Source organism: Toxorhynchites rutilus, chromosome 3 (assembly GCF_029784135.1).
Source record: "Toxorhynchites rutilus septentrionalis strain SRP chromosome 3, ASM2978413v1, whole genome shotgun sequence".
NCBI lineage: Eukaryota > Metazoa > Arthropoda > Insecta > Diptera > Culicidae > Toxorhynchites > Toxorhynchites rutilus.
In genome coordinates, this window is record NC_073746.1 from 327,950,239 (window position 1) to 327,965,830 (window position 15,592).

At 38.2% G+C, this 15,592-nt stretch overlaps 2 protein-coding genes across 3 annotated transcripts; both read right to left on the reverse strand.

The window, feature by feature from the left end:
* Window positions 1–233: 233 nt before the first annotated feature.
* On the reverse strand, window positions 234–1,575 carry LOC129780027 (hatching enzyme 1.2-like). The gene is made up of 3 exons (XM_055787880.1): window positions 1,461–1,575; window positions 1,221–1,403; window positions 234–1,162 (listed from the first exon to the last, which is right to left on the reverse strand). The coding sequence occupies exons 1-3, from the start codon at window positions 1,573–1,575 to the stop codon at window positions 441–443; spliced, it is 1,020 nt and encodes a 339-aa protein (XP_055643855.1). The 3' UTR covers window positions 234–440.
* Window positions 1,576–1,698: 123 nt separating this feature from the next.
* LOC129780242 (astacin-like metalloprotease toxin 2) lies at window positions 1,699–2,939 on the reverse strand. Of its 2 annotated transcripts, none has more exons than XM_055788294.1 (4): window positions 2,826–2,939; window positions 2,348–2,767; window positions 2,134–2,291; window positions 1,699–2,070 (listed from the first exon to the last, which is right to left on the reverse strand). In XM_055788294.1, exons 2-4 carry the CDS (start codon window positions 2,574–2,576, stop codon window positions 1,699–1,701), a joined length of 759 nt encoding a protein of 252 aa, XP_055644269.1. In that variant the 5' UTR covers window positions 2,577–2,767; window positions 2,826–2,939. The 2 variants fall into 2 exon arrangements, with proteins under 2 accessions (XP_055644269.1, XP_055644268.1); XM_055788293.1 differs by having other exon boundaries at window positions 2,847–2,912.
* Between the last annotated feature and the right edge of the window lie 12,653 nt (window positions 2,940–15,592).

The window sequence follows — 15,592 nt, forward strand, 5'->3', positions numbered from 1 at the left end:
ACTACTCAAAAAGTTCTGATAGTTGCAGCGATAGCTTTCATTCGGTGGATGCTATCGACTTCATCGGTATCTATAATAGTAAAATAGAGCTAACGAGCAAAATTCTTACCGACTCGTTTTCCATATTAGGGTCTAATGTTTTAAAGGTGTGAACTTCTAAACCATATACCATACTCATGAAATAAATACATTGGAAATTAAAATCTTGTTTATTACAATTACTGTTTTATTACGATTTTTGGGTGTCCGTATTATTGCGGATACAGTCCATAACAGCCCATTTTGACAGACGAGTTTGGGCTATCATTAGAGCATAAGGCATGGTTCTAGACGATGACATATACGACTGGATGAAAACGACCAGGTACTAAATATGATTTTGGAAGGAGTTTTCGGTCAATACAATCATTTGTTTCTCACAATTTGCTGTTGATCACACCTTACTTTCTGCTACATTCTCCTCTTAGCTGTTGCTCCATTCTTTCTCTCGTTTCCTTAGTCATTTTACCGGACGTTGGTCTTCTTTTGATCACCTTTCTTAGCGTCGTCGATCGCTTCGGCCGAGCATTGTGCATCAGTGGTTCCGCCGGAGTCCATCTATCCGGCACCGGTAGCGGTTCCGTCGGCTCTGGCGTTCCACAGTACATGATGTTGATCAATAGTACATCGTATTTGGTAAATGTTTCACGCTGGCCCAGGTCACCATGCCAAGGAACTAGTGGAGCCAAAGTTTCGAGCTTGCCAGGTTTGGCGGAAAACGCATATTTCGTATAATGCATAATACTGCCTAAATCGTAGGGCACACTGAAGTTGGTCACGTCGCTATCTTCCTCCACCATGAAATTGAAGTAAATTGGAGGATCTGGATACATGTAATCGAATCGAACCTCAACGTAATCGTCGCGATCGGGTCGGTTATGTTCGTGGTAGAAGCCAAGCGAGTGCATCATCTCATGTATTGGAGTTACCAGTGCGTTGGCACATCCTGGCTGAAGATTGAGCACAGTTTTTCCCTCTCCGCGTCCCACATCGGCCCAGCAGCCATAGTCGGTGTTGCCTATCGATACATAGGCCTTTTCGTCCGTTCGCTCCCGGAAGCGGATGCATGTGTACTTTTCGAACTCACGCATCGCTCCGAATATGAAACCAAGCTCGGTTTTATCTGCGGATGAAAATCCATGATCAATTACGCTTGAAGACTGATACCATAATGAGCTCACTGAAATGTCCTTCGATTTGATATATCAACGTGGCGTTGGGCCAACGAACGAACGAGTTGCTTGAATTTGTTCTGAGGCCATTGCGGAGTTTGGGTAGTGGCAATCGCATATCACTTTCAACTAGGCTTCCAAGCTCCCATGGTTGAATACCGAGGGAATGGTCCAAATTCCTGATCAGTTTATCTACAATGACTTTTTGTTAGCGAAATATAGTGTTACACTAATTTGCCTCCACTTTACCAACGTTTGGATCAATCTTTCGGTACAACGAGGTGCCATAGTGGGACAGATCAACCGGAGGCAACTTTCCAACTGCGTAATGAATTAGAACCGCCAACACAATTGACACGTACATGATCGAAAAACTAATGGATCAGTACGCAATGAAACAACTGTTCTTAAATCATTTACAGAGCGGTGTGCTCAACGTTATGAATGAGATGATTGTTTTTTTGGCGAAAAATAATATGACGCAAATTCAAAGACAGTAAAGAAGGTTTATTGCGATAATATCAAACGCACTAAGATGATCACGTTGTCCTATCGGTTTTATTTTGGGTTCTCTAGGCACGATGGTTTGTAGTTTCTCCGGATCCCTGCTGAACATCGTCGCATTGTAGTGCATGATGCTGTCATAGTCGTACGGCAATGGGAACAATAATTCTGTCCACGGTTCAATTATTTCGAAATTGAACAGGATCTCAGGCCTCTGAATGACATTTTCATACAAGATCTCGATGTATTGATCCCGATCGGGGCGCGTGTGTTGGTGCAGGAAACCTAAGGTATGCATCAGCTCGTGGAGCGGTGTAGCAAGGGATGCTAAACAAGTCGGTCCAAAGTTTACTTGCTTGCGAAGGGGAATTACAACATTACAAGATATTGAACTAGTAGCGGTATATCACGGAATTACCGTCTTTTGAGACTGATAGCCTGTGTCTGCCCAGCACCCGCTGTCTTCTGATGTAATTTCTATGTGATGGGCTTGATTTGTTTTCTTCAGAAATAGAACGCAAGAATTCGCTGAAATTTGATCCATTGCTTGCTTAATAAAGTGTAACTCTTGGTGAGCTGAAATGAGAGAACCGCTTAAATTTGAACTCTTGCAATTTTGTTCATTCTCATACAAAAAACACCATCAAAATCGTAATATACTGTTGCGTTGGGCCATTTGTAATTTTCCGGAAGAAAATTGCTTATTTTGTTTCCATATTTTGATGACACCTGCCTGCTACCTAAATTATCACATTTCACTGAAAATTTTAAATCGTTGCAACTTTTCACATGTGGTCCTTCTGACGTATCTTTGTCGGTAGCAAAGCTAAAGAGCGAGATCACCGCAATAATAAACAACATATCAACGCTAGAATAGTTTAATACAACTTTTCTAAAGCCATCAACAGCCACATCGGTTGGTTACTGCTTACACCGATGGAACCAATCCAATTATTCCGTCGTGCCGAGTGAAAATAGTTTCATGACTGAAAGTTCACCGATGAACAATTTTCACAAACAACTCGAACTCGTAGGTCGAGGAAAGTTGCAATCTGAAATGAAAATATAACGGTCAGTGGAAACCCATTTCGTCAGCAGATAGGTATGTACCTATGTACCTGTTTCGCTTACCTTTCATTCACAATTGGAAAAATCCCCTAAGTACCGCAGAAAAATAGAACATGTATGACTGGACAGATTCGAAGCAACGAGGTAAAACTTTATTTGCTTCATATATGAATGAATAGATGATTGGATGGTTGGTTTAGTAGTTAATTTGGATCTGAGGTGGGAATAGCGTTGTTTTTGCTTTTCTGGGTATGAATCGTTCTCATTCTTCCAAAGCAGAACTTTGTGTTTTGGTGAATGTGTTTGTAGGTGTTTAATTTTGAATTTGCACTTCATGAAGAGTTTCATTTTTTACAATATTCATTTATGGAGTAGAAGTAGCAGTGTTTGTGCTGCTGACAGATTATTTACATAACGAGCGAAGCTTTCTGGTAATAGAACTTATACATCGTATGCGGTATAATTACTGCGCCATTTGGTAATGTAAATATTTTAGTATTGGACTTGAAACTAAGTTAATCGTCGATTTGGCTTCCGTTATCAGCAATAACCGTTTTTATACGCTTCCGGAACCATCGACATTAGCACAGACCTTAGTCTTCATGAAGCGCCATATGAAATAATTCAAACGATTGAGATCTGGACTGGAGGGGGGCCATATGCCTTTTGACCAAAATGGCAAATGCTTCTCCAACTATCTCTGTGAACGAATTGAGGTGTGGCAAGGAACCCCGTCCAGCTGAAAGACTACATTTGGCTTAGATCCATATTCGTTCCATCCTAGTCCCAAATCCTAGTCCTGTCCAATCAATCTAGTGTTAAATTTAGTTATTATTAAATTGTTTGTCTTAATTATATAGAAAATAAGTTTTATTTTAAGGTGAAATTCGACTATGTAAAAGTTAGATGATAAGTAATAGAGTCTGATAAATAAACATTTTTTTTAGAAAACCTCCGATATGCAGATAGCTTTTGCGAAGATAGTGGACGAACAACAGTTTTTCCATTGGTGCGCAGATTGCATCTCTGAAAACGTGTTCTTTACAGCGAAGTTCTTCTTCATTGAAGTGTGTTTTTTTTGGAATGCGCTTCCATTTTGCAAAAAATATGAAGAAGTACCATCGATGAAAACATTAATCACACCTTACTACAGATAAATTGTTTGAACTGGTTTAATTACAGATGCTGGATATTACCTAGATCAGTTTTATGTTTTGAAGAAGCGGGGATGTATCACCACCAGGGCCCGAAATCTTCGAAGGTGAAAAATGAGGACCGACTCTACTCTCACAGCTTCGCTTCGACTAGAACTGCTTCGACAGTCGCCGACAACAAAAAGTGACTTGACTAGAAAATGAATTGACTAGCGCTGACTAGCGAGGATGACTGGTGAACTAGTCCAGTCAGTGGTTATTTTAACTGACTCGACTAATGAATACAAATCTGCCTCTTCATTCAACTGACTTCAATCCACACTTCCATTTCCCCCTGACACTAATTCATACCCGCGTACACAATATTATTTTCATGTACATATAAAGAGGAACGAAAACATGATTTCTGATGCAAAAAAGAAGTTACCCCATCAATGGACGGTTTATTGTCTACCCATCGTGAACTCAAACCAACGAACTTAGACATTTATCAAGTATGCTATAAAGGTCCTCGCGTTAGTATTAGTTAGTATTAGGTGTGCAAAATAGTGCACACACACTGCACGTTATTTTATACGTGTAAGTATATTTCGTGTACGATACAAAAGAATCTAGCTCACCTGTAGCGTATGTCAAACCACGTTGAACTCAAACATCGTTGCACATGTACATGGGAGTGAGAAAGAGAGGAACGAATTCATTTTGGGGGAAGTCACTTCAAAATGCAATGAGGACAATTTGACTGGGATGAATAAAATGGTATAGTCGAGTCGGTAGATGAAGATAGCGACAAAACGCCCGACTGACTGTTCAGTCGTTTTGGCGGAGAAACTGCGTGAAGAAGCCAAAAGTCATTACTGACTATGGATATAGTCAGTCAGTTAGTCAGCTGACTATCCTCAGTTGACTATGACTATGCAGAGCCCTAATCACCACAGCTTATAAGAACTGTGGTTGGCTCGAGCAACTCGAAAAAAAATGTGTGCGTATGATTAGGGATTGTTAACCGGTTTTACCGGTAATACCAGTTCATTTTTCATTACCGAATTACCGGTAATTTTACAATCAATAACCGGTATTTGCGATTATTTTTTATTTTACACCATAAATAATATTTGCTTTTATGCCGCTTCAAAATAAGAACGGAACAGCACAACTGGCAGTGTTGCGTTGATTCTACGACCTCCGAACTTCAGTTCAAAAATCGCTGCTCGATCTGGAAACGAAACACTAGATAAGCCTCAGCGATGAAGAATTGACAGTGATGAAGGAATTGATTGATGCCCTCGAACCAGTTCTGATCACTGTTGAACTGCTATTGCGGAAGAATTGCACCCTCTATGAAGCTGACGTGGGATTGCAATTTATGCCAGAACCGCTAGAACAGCAACCATCAGAAATTTCGAAGCAGCTCCTTGGAGCCTTGGAAGCCTTGTAGGAATTGCAGAAAGACGTTTCGTATATGTGGATTTGTTCCCGTATATGAATAATCATTCTGCTCGTGGTCGTGACCCAATTAATGATGACTTTGGTGTCTTCTATCAAACGTCACGGACTGCATTGACCAAGCAGGCATTTGAAATCGTTCGTGACTTGATGATATTTGACGATTATTGATTCAGTAGCTAGACAACAGGAGGAAAAAAATCCACTGGATGATGCAGAATCTGCAGAACAGTTGAGCATCAATGAAAAACTTGAACGAAGATTGCAGCAATCAAAGGTATCAACGTCCAGCCCAAGCTCAACGTCTATAAACGGATTGATGAAAACATTCAGACAAGTGTTTTCATACAGAGGGCATCAGAGGCAAATACATGAGAATTGTTCGCGACCGACAGCGCGAAAAAGGAGCAAGTATCCCTACTTCCAAATTCCAATGTCCATCCCTATCCTTATTCCCATCCAACTCACTCCCTCCCATTCTAAATGCAGTGTGTGGTGTGGTGTCGTTCGCGAGATGATTGAATTAAAAGAACTATAATGTTGTACATAAAATACTCTAATAACTAAATGTATTCATCTTCATAAAAACGTGTATTGTACGGAAGACAATGATGAAGTGAACACATAGTGTGCTTCATCTACCCGGAAACGACAACGCTCCGCTCTATTGTTTCACTCGTGACGTCGATACAAGTGACAGTTGAATCTGTCACTGGCGAGCCCAAGTGGTAGATCCTCTGTGGTATTGCCTGTTGTCTCCAACAGAAAGTATTCCTATGTTTTAGTTCCAAAGTGTTAATTTTCCTGTGCCACATCCAATGGTCTTCCTGAAGTGCCATATTCCGTGTATTTCTGTGTATAATCCTGAGCTATCATCCAGGCCTCCTTCAGCCGAAGGAACCATAATTTTCCTCAGTGGTGTGATCCACCAATAATATTTTCAAAATAATCTCTTATTTACACTGAGTGGGGTTGAGAATAGGTCAAGCATAAAATTGAATTCTATGCCATACCAATTTTTTTAAATTTTTTTTTCTATCAGGGTGGCCATGTCCACTTTGACTTTTTTCAAAAATTCATAACTTTTGTACTACTGGACCGATTTAGATGATCGATATATCAAATTAAAGCCATAAGCTAGTTTTGTTTGGAAAACATGACACTTGGAGCATTTTTATTGATTGTTATATATTGTTATTATTGATTGTAATGGTTTTTCATAGTTTACTCTTGAAAGCTGAGGTTTTTTTTACATAACATATTCGAATATCAGAGAGGTGTTTTTTATCTTTTTCGAGTGATTTTTCAAAGTTAACATGTTTTCAACTTTCGTTCAATATTCCTATGCGACTGGACTACACCTATGCGACTAGAATCCAATTTTCATGCATATGTGGTATTTCATGTGGATTCAAATTAGTATATCGATCATCTGAATCGGCCCGGTAATTTAAAAGTTAAGTTTAAAAAATCATTTTTGGAAAAAAGGGGAAAATTATTTTTCGGACCATCAGTTAATTTTGAAAAATCATAACTCAAGAACAAAAAATAACATATCTCTGAATTTTGGATATGTTATCTAAAAAAATATTAGCTTTCAAGAAAAAATATAAAAAAATATAGCGCCCTTGGTTCCGAGACAATGTAAACTCTAAAACAATACGATCAATAATTACAAGACAATTTCTGCAAGTATAATATATTTCAAAAAGACTAGCTAATTGGCTTTAATTTGATATGTCGATCTTCTGAATCGGTGCAGTAGTTCAAAAGTTATGAGTTTTTAAAAAAAGTGATTTTTGGAAAAAATGAGGAAAAAAAAGATTTTTTGGACCACCCAAATGGAAATGGTCACCTATTGAATTTTATATGTAGACCATCCGAATCGGTACAGTAGTTCAAAAATTATGAATTTAGAAAAAAAATGGGAAAAATAATTTTTTGGGTAATCCTAAAATGGAAATGATCACCCTACTGATAAAAAAATACGGGTCTAATGTTTTGCGCTAAAGAACAAAACTACCACTTTTCACAAAAATCTGAGAACCACTACATCGGTTTGACATGGAATGACTGTATATAAACATTTCTGTCGCACTTCTAGGTGATTGACACTATTTTCGTAACTCAAATAATCATTCAAGACATTTATATGTTGTTAAATTATCTTGAAACTATTGAGAAATTGATTTCTAAACAAAATTCTTAATAGAAAATAATATTCACTACTTCGACCCATTGTCACCCCCTCTAAGAAGTGAGATTTGGTTTTTTTCTCTCTCATTCGCAAATTATAGATGAGTTCAAGGTGGGTAAACAATGGAGCCATCCATTAATGGTGGAACTGCTTTTTGCATCAGAAATCAAGTTTTCGTTTCACTTTATATGAACGTTAAAATAAGACTGTGTACGCTGGCAACGAAGTGCATGTCAGGGTGGAATAGTAGTGGTGAAGTCAGGTTGAATGAATAGGCAGATTTATATATTCATTTGTCATGTCAAGTAGTTCGAAGTAGTCTTACTCGAAGCGAAGCGAGTGAGAGGAAAGTCGATTTTCATGTTTCGTTTTCTAAAATGTTGGACCCTGCAAGCTATTATAGTTCACACTACCGAGGAAGGTGAATCGAAAACAGAGAGTGAGATGAACCAGCCTAACCAGTGATCAACGATTGGCCAATATTATCTGCCACATGTCAACGTGTCACAGTCAACATATGAAATGCGTCAACACATGCTATGCCACAGTCAATAACGTTTGCATTAAAAAATGAACTTTTTTCGGAGGGTGATAAAAAAACTAAGACAGATAATTGAGTTTGATAAATTTCCCATGGAAGGGCCCTTGCGAGCAGCCTCCCGGCAGTTAACCAAAACGTTCGCCATGGCGAACGAAAACATGCGTGTAGGCATGTTCTTGTGCTATTTCTTCGTTTTATTTATCGATTCCTTCTCAGTTTTCGCGACAAAATTGTTGGAGTAGATCTTACGTCTCAGGTTTGTCCAGATATTTTCGATGGGACGCAGTCGGGGGACATTGGGCGGGTTCGCCGGCTTGGGTACCACATCGATATGAATATCTCTATTGATCGCTTCGAGTAGTGGACGCCAGATCCGGTCTGAACACCGCGTCTTCCCTCTTATGGTATTTTTGATGAACGACGCAACTTCCGGTAGGCACTTCGTACTATGAATATCCCCGTTCACGGCCAGTCCGAAGCTCAAGAAGAGCGGCTTTGACATCCACTTCTCGCTGATTGTCAGCCACATCAGCACCTTCTTGAGGAACTCGGTGTGTGAAATAAACTTCACTTCGGAGCTCACTTTCTTCTTGGGGGAACTAAATACGAAATGCCCTTCCAGTTGTTGCCATCCTGGGTGAAATAGGTCTCGCCGTCAATCACCACTGCCACGTCGCGATTCGCCGGGAAAATTGACTTGACCATCTTATTCTGCCGCTACTTGCCTGCAGCTCCGAGACCAGTGGACGGGAATTCCGCTTCCTGACATGTTTGTCCATGTTCGCCAGATACTTTTTCACTGTTTGGCCGGTTGCACCGACCTCCCGACCAAGCGCACGCAGCTATGTAGCCACTTTTCCCTCGATTATCCTCTTCAGCATCCTTTGGAGATTCTTGATGCTCAGGGTCGTCGGCCGCCGAAAATTCTATCAGGATTACAATTTTCTTCCAATTTCCTTTTGCAACAATCGAGGCCGAGTAATGTTTACAAGAATCAATCGAACACAAACAGACTGAACAATAAAAAAATACAAAAAAATACTCTTAATTATCCGACTTACATAATTGGCTTGGAAACTGGTCGAGATAAACTTCAAGCTAATTACGGTAAATTACACAACATTACACCGAAAGAAAGAAGCCAATCATCCTTATCACCCGCCCTCTCGGATGGATCCCATTAGAGAACACTTTATATTCATTAAATTTTCCTCCGATTAGGAAGCGATATAATTTATTCCAATTTCCTTCAGCGGAGCATTAATTAGCCACTTTTTCCATCAAATGATTTAAAAACTTTCCCTCGCCGATACGCATTAATTGATTCTCCGATGTGGTAAATTCACTTGCCCTTCTAATATTAATTATCGCAAAGTTTGTCTCTGCCGCTCGTTCGATTTTCGGGCCGAAGATGGGCCCAGGACGAACCGGAGTCAGTCGAGCGGGGGATGAAAAAAGTAATGTGTTTTCCTATCGGACGAATTTGTCCGTTCGTTCGCCTGGTTGGTCAAAAACCGACCTCACAAGTTGCGCATGGATCGAGTTTTGTTTTCTTTGCGAAAGAACAACTTCTAAACTCTGCTCGAGGGGATCTCTGCAGTGTTTTTCGATTCGGGGGCGAGTTCACCCGCTTACGTGGGCCAGTAAAGTGGAAATTGGGCGACTGAAGGTAGGTTGCCTGCCCGAAGCATCCGAGAAATTTGCATAAATTATTCGGTGGAAGTGATATTTATAGAATTCTGTAATCAATTTGGATTGTTGGAAATGTGTGTGTGTGTGTGATATGACAAGCCTTCGAGAAACTAACCTCAAGACAAGAACATAAAAACTTTTGGGTACCGATTTCCAGCATAATAAGTTATCAAAAAGCAGTGGACTCTTCAAAACCAAAAGTTGTTCGCATAGAGTCGGCAAGCAAGAGCCACACACGAATTTCCCCGGGGGGACATTTTAGACGTTGAACCTGCACGAAATCGCACGCATGAACCATTCATCAAAATTTTCCCATAAATTATTGGGCTACGCATAAATGGCGCTAGTGTTTATGTGGGTACGAAAAGGAGGAAAAGTCAAGCGCAGACCGAAATAATTGAGATTTGGAACGCTTACAGCAATAGTGTTGGCGGGCGCTTGTTATCGAAAGTTTTCCCTGCCTTCTTCAGCTGTTGAGGTTGGAAACATGAACGATGTTTGGTTCGGAAGGGGAGAAGTTCTATTGTTTGCCAGACGCTTCAATATGCTATTTATCTTATTTGCGGCTCGTTGCGTTCGGTTTGGGAGTTGCGATGAGCGTGGCTGCACTGAAAATTATAAGTTTTGGATTCAAATTTAACAAATAAACCCACAGGCGAAGAATGATGGTTAAACTTAACTTGTAATATTACAACCTACAGTATTGTTTTACTGATTCAATCCCCGCTTTTCCTTTGCGGGATATAAGTATATATTCATGGATTAAGATTCGTATCTACCATGTGGTTAGGAAAACAACACAATACATATTCTGTAAGTATTCACGAATCAATCATAAGACAACATTTTTCAGCATTACATGTATTTCATCACGAATGTGTTATTCGTCACTTTTCCTCAAAGCGAGAATCATCATAAAATTCTGATCAAAACCTATTTCTAGACTTAGCTTTCAACTCAATATTTGCTCTCTAGCCGTATGCTAAAGGCATTAAAATGCCATTTCAGTTCCAATCAATGGCATTTTTAATATCGAAAATGGAGTTCATTTTATTCCTTTTCTGCAGAATAAGCCGAATATGATTGTCCAAGAAGCGACCTGATGGGTTTTTTCAGAGGCATAGAGCTTCAGGCTAGCTTTTTGGTATATGCTATAATTTGATCGTTGTCATTAGATTTGGGTTTAGTTTGATTTGCTATAATATATTGATGATATATTGATTGATGTCTCTGAGCAACCCCTGCAAATTGTGTAGAAAACAATGGTTCGGTTTGATAAACTCATCGCGCTCTTCGTCCATTTTATGGTCAACATAGTTGTCCATGGATCGTTTGTGTCCCATTTTTACTCTACAAGATAACACGCGTGTCATTATTGATTCATTGAAAGAAACTTTCAGCCAATGAATAATATCGCGTAATGGATTCGTCAATGACCTACAAGATCGTGGAAATTAACACCGTTGCTAGGCTAAGAATTGTCCATATGTGGCGACCAAACAAAATTTTCTTATATTTCACAAGGGCGTCATAACGCTCGCTCGTCTAACTAAATAAAAATTTTGAAAATAAAACTTGGATTAAGTCGATGGTTAGCGTGGTCAGCTCGGCAAAATTCAGCATTCTCTGGTTTTCTTACATTGATATCAACAAAAAAAAATCGTCAATCATTGGAAAATCCCCTGCCCACATACAGTCTTTTAAAGCACCCGGTACGTCAACAGACGAGAAACACCTCGAAAGAGAGAATGATGTTTACCTGCCCTTTGCGTTGAACGAGACTGGTGATTTGCCTTCTTATTCCATTTCTCCATCGTCGTTTTCTACTTTATTTTTGTCTTTTCGTATTACAGAGACTTCGATCTTTGAAGTTCAATGATCAATTAAAAGATCGGAACCATCTCTCTCATAACCTTTAAGGAGCCAATTTGGATATTTAAATGGAAAACTTTCAGTCTTAAGAAATACTGTTGACTGCTCGCTGGCTGGAGCGAGACTGGAATAGAAATCATCAATTACATCTCTTTATACTCTTGCTCCGGGAAATTTTTCTGCGAAGGTCACTTTCATGTTTCGAATGTTTCCCATCTACACAGTGTCATCATTGTTCAAAAAAATTATTGAACAATTGGAGATATGAGATATCGTGTTTTACAGTTTGAAAAAATCAAGTTTCGAGGAAAGCTCGTTTGAAGTTTTCAGTCAAGGTAGTAAGTACTAGATTAAATACCGCATCACTAAAAAGGCTATAATTCGGTAAATAATGGGAATCTCAAAAAATCCTTCCAAGGGCATATTCTTGAATGTTTGAGCTTCAAAAATATGCAGAAAAAAATACGATTTTTTCCAAATTTCTAGACTAGAACACACCCTTAACCAAATAAAAAAAGAGACCAGTATTATAAAAAATATACAGGAAGGCTGTGTCCGAGACATGACCGTATAGTTGACGTTAAATTACATGAAACTGTTTGTTGCACATTGCTTTTCCACGCCAAATCAGCCGGCCGCTGACCCAAAGCTTTCTGATTTTTTTGAAGCTGTTGTTGGGTTGCCACCATCATAAGTACCAATGATGGAAGTTACCCAACAACACAATTTTCATTATCATGTAACCAAATTAAATTACGATTGATTTTTTATTAGGACGTATTCAAAATCAAAATTTTTTTTAACAAAATCGTAACTAAGGATCCAGTTGTTTGATTAAAATATGATATTTAACAAAGTTATTTTGAAATTAACCTTCCTTAGGTGGGGACGAACAAAAGAAAATGAATGCTCAAATGAACCAATCCGTTCTCGCCAGGAAATCCGATCCGTTGTGAAAGGCAATAGTAACATTTTGCTGCTGCTGATATAATTTGTATGGTTGTCATTTTGTTTCTCTTTTTCTTGATTGACTGCGTAAACTGCCAACAAGACCGTCACTTTTATATATTTCTGGCTGGTTGATAAGTCTCTAAAGGATGAGGCTTGCGACGCTGTTTTCGTTTCTCTTCAGAAACTGAACACTTAACGATATACACAAAACCTAAACTTGAACTCACAAAAAATATATCGTCTTCAGACACAATATTATTATAAGACGGATTTCGCGTCAACTCGTCTATGGGATTGGAATGACCCTCTCAGAACTTTATTAAAAATTTTTTTTGCTGTTTTTTGGTTGTTCCATTTAGTTGTGAGTTACAGGGTGTTTACAATGGATGGCAAAAAAGTGAAAATTCGATACATTTTACACTTTTGCTTCATGATAAATACGAGAATGCAAGCTAGACCACTGAATTGCGATTTGTGTGTATGGTGTCGAAACTGTAAAATACGTGCAAAATAATATATTTATCAATTTTTTGACGTAGGACTACGTCTTACATAAAGGGTGCCAAATCAGAAAACAGGTCACGTTTTTATGAAATAAAGTAAACGTTAATAACTATTTTTGCTGCGAACGGATTTTCACGATTTGCATACCAATCGAATCGGAAATTTTCTAAGATTTGTATTATATGATATACATTACAATCCCATAGTCTGTATATGGTTTAAATTGATGAAAATTAGAAGCATTCCCATTTTCCCATACATTTGTTCTGTTCATTTGTGTGCTTTCCCGAACAGAGCTGTCAATAACGGGCAACTTATGCAGCCTCTAGAATAGAAACAACGAAAGGGAATAGCGAAAAGAGAATATTTGCAAACTAAACTCCACCGTTACTGGTAAGTAAGCTATCACTAGCGTATAAGTATTGCATCTCCTCTGGGGAAAATTCTCAAAATCTTTCTGTGTCTAAAACAACAAACGTTGCTTATTCTGCTCGTTTTGTGTTTAATGTTTCCTCTCAAGCGGTGAACGCTAGCGAATATTTCTCTTGAAGTGCACCTAGCATTGCAATTAACACAACCATCCGACTCAGTGCAATGAGTGTATTGATATAAAGAAACAAATTGCGACATATGACCAATTAGTCTTGTTCTCGCAAAGGCAAGAAAGAATCGTTGCTTCTCGAAATGATTCTACAGAAACACGCAAGTCATTAAACCGTAGTCCTACGTCCTAAGCGGTCGGATCTCAGATACAACCTCTCGTTTTTTTTCTAAATTGTTTTTAATTTTTTTTAAATTTTTGTTTTAGTGCAATATACTAAATTATGATATCTACTGTCAACAAAAGGACCGTTTGAAGCTAGCGATTGACCAGAAACGTTGAAAACTGGCTAACAGAAGAAGTTTTGTGTTCCATAAGGACAACGCAAGGCTACAGGTTTTCGAGAGCCAGAGTGATAAGAAATTGGGATGAAGAGAAGATTGTAAAAATATATTGCTAGAGTTTATCACCGATAAGAACCAAGGGCTCTATGAAAGAGATATTATGAAGCTACCTTTAGAATAGCAACAAATTTTGCAACAAAACGGTGCAAAGCTGACCAAAATCGGACAATCCGAAGCATATTACAAATAGTTTTGAATTTCACCCAAAAATAATGGAATTACTTTTTCCCCAACCTAACATGTTATATTATATACCATCAAATAGGAAATTCATTAAGCAATGCCATTCCATGCCAAACCAATATAGTGGTTCTCAGATTTTCGTGAAAAGTGGTTAGTTTGTTCTTTATCACAAAACGATATACCCGTTTTTTTTTTAATTTTTTCGTTAGGGTGACCATTTTTACCTATTTTAGGGTGATTCGAAAAATCAATTATTCCCACTATTTTCCTAAATATGCCTTTTTTTAAATTCATAACTTTTGAACCATTGAACCGTTTTAGATGATCGACATATCATAAATAACGAACTCTCACAAAAAAATGGATTTTGTTTTCGTTATTATTGATTGTAGTCGGTTTTTGTTGTTTTCATGGTTTTAGATTAGAGGGTGTCATATTTTTTTATATTTTTTCTTGAAAGCTGATTTTTTACATTACATATCTCGATATCAGAGATGTTATTTTTTTTTCGTTTTTAAAATTAGTTTTCCAAAATTAACCGATGGTTCGAAAAAACAATTTTTTCTCTTAATTCAAAAGCAATTGTCCTCAAAGACCTACGTAAAGTTTCCGTTCGTGCCTCTAGGCGCAGACCTTCCTACTTTTCGAATTTTCCTTAAGCTTGCGATCTTAGTGTTTTGCCGGTTCACAATCCGTCGCATCGCGAAAGTTGTCTTATTTCGAATGTTCATTGCTTAGCTATTTGCTGATGTATTTACGAGATTTTTGAATAAATTGATTTGGGCACTCCATAACAATTTATTGCAATGAAGAAATTATGTATTTTATGAAAATAACTATAGAACAATAGAAAAAGGTCAAGCATTATCTAAACGAAAATCCCGCGTTCTGGTTGGTCGATTGGCTCATTCAATACGAATACGGGCTTGTGCAAGCCTATGTGATTATTTTTCTTTTGATATGCCTTACACATATCATATGTTTGGAAGGCCTAGAGTTTAGTTTAAGGGGGTAGTACACTATGAACATCATTAAAAGTATGTGATTTTCGCGATATTTTTCAACGAGAAAATAAATTACTATGATCAATCTGATATCACAGTTTTATTAGGTATATTTTACTCAACAAACAAACAAAAATTGGTGTCAATTGGACTGTCTTCTGAATAGCCACACCCGGTTTGTTGAATCCTTGCAGCCAAAACCTTGTAAACTGGTGGGAGTTCTACAAGTTTTTCTAGTGAACCGATTTCAACCAGTGATTTTTTCTACGCAATGCCAAGGCAAAAACATTCACCAAGATTTCATTTTTCAAAATATCAAA

What these genes read in the sequence shown, in the direction of transcription:
- LOC129780242 (XM_055788294.1), bottom strand. Translation starts at nt 2,576, where the DNA reads ATGTTGTTTATTATTGCGGTGATCTCGCTCTTTAGCTTTGCTACCGAC. An exon ending in CGATTTTGATGGTGTTTTTT is followed by an intron (nt 2,292 to 2,347) that starts GTATGAGAATGA and finishes CTCTCATTTCAG; the next exon opens with CTCACCAAGAGTTACACTTT. An exon ending in GCTATCAGTCTCAAAAGACG is followed by an intron (nt 2,071 to 2,133) that starts GTAATTCCGTGA and finishes CCCCTTCGCAAG; the next exon opens with CAAGTAAACTTTGGACCGAC.
- LOC129780027 (XM_055787880.1), bottom strand. Translation starts at nt 1,575, where the DNA reads ATGTACGTGTCAATTGTGTTGGCGGTTCTAATTCATTACGCAGTTGGA. An exon ending in AAAGATTGATCCAAACGTTG is followed by an intron (nt 1,404 to 1,460) that starts GTAAAGTGGAGG and finishes AAGTCATTGTAG; the next exon opens with ATAAACTGATCAGGAATTTG. An exon ending in TCAAATCGAAGGACATTTCA is followed by an intron (nt 1,163 to 1,220) that starts GTGAGCTCATTA and finishes TTTCATCCGCAG; the next exon opens with ATAAAACCGAGCTTGGTTTC.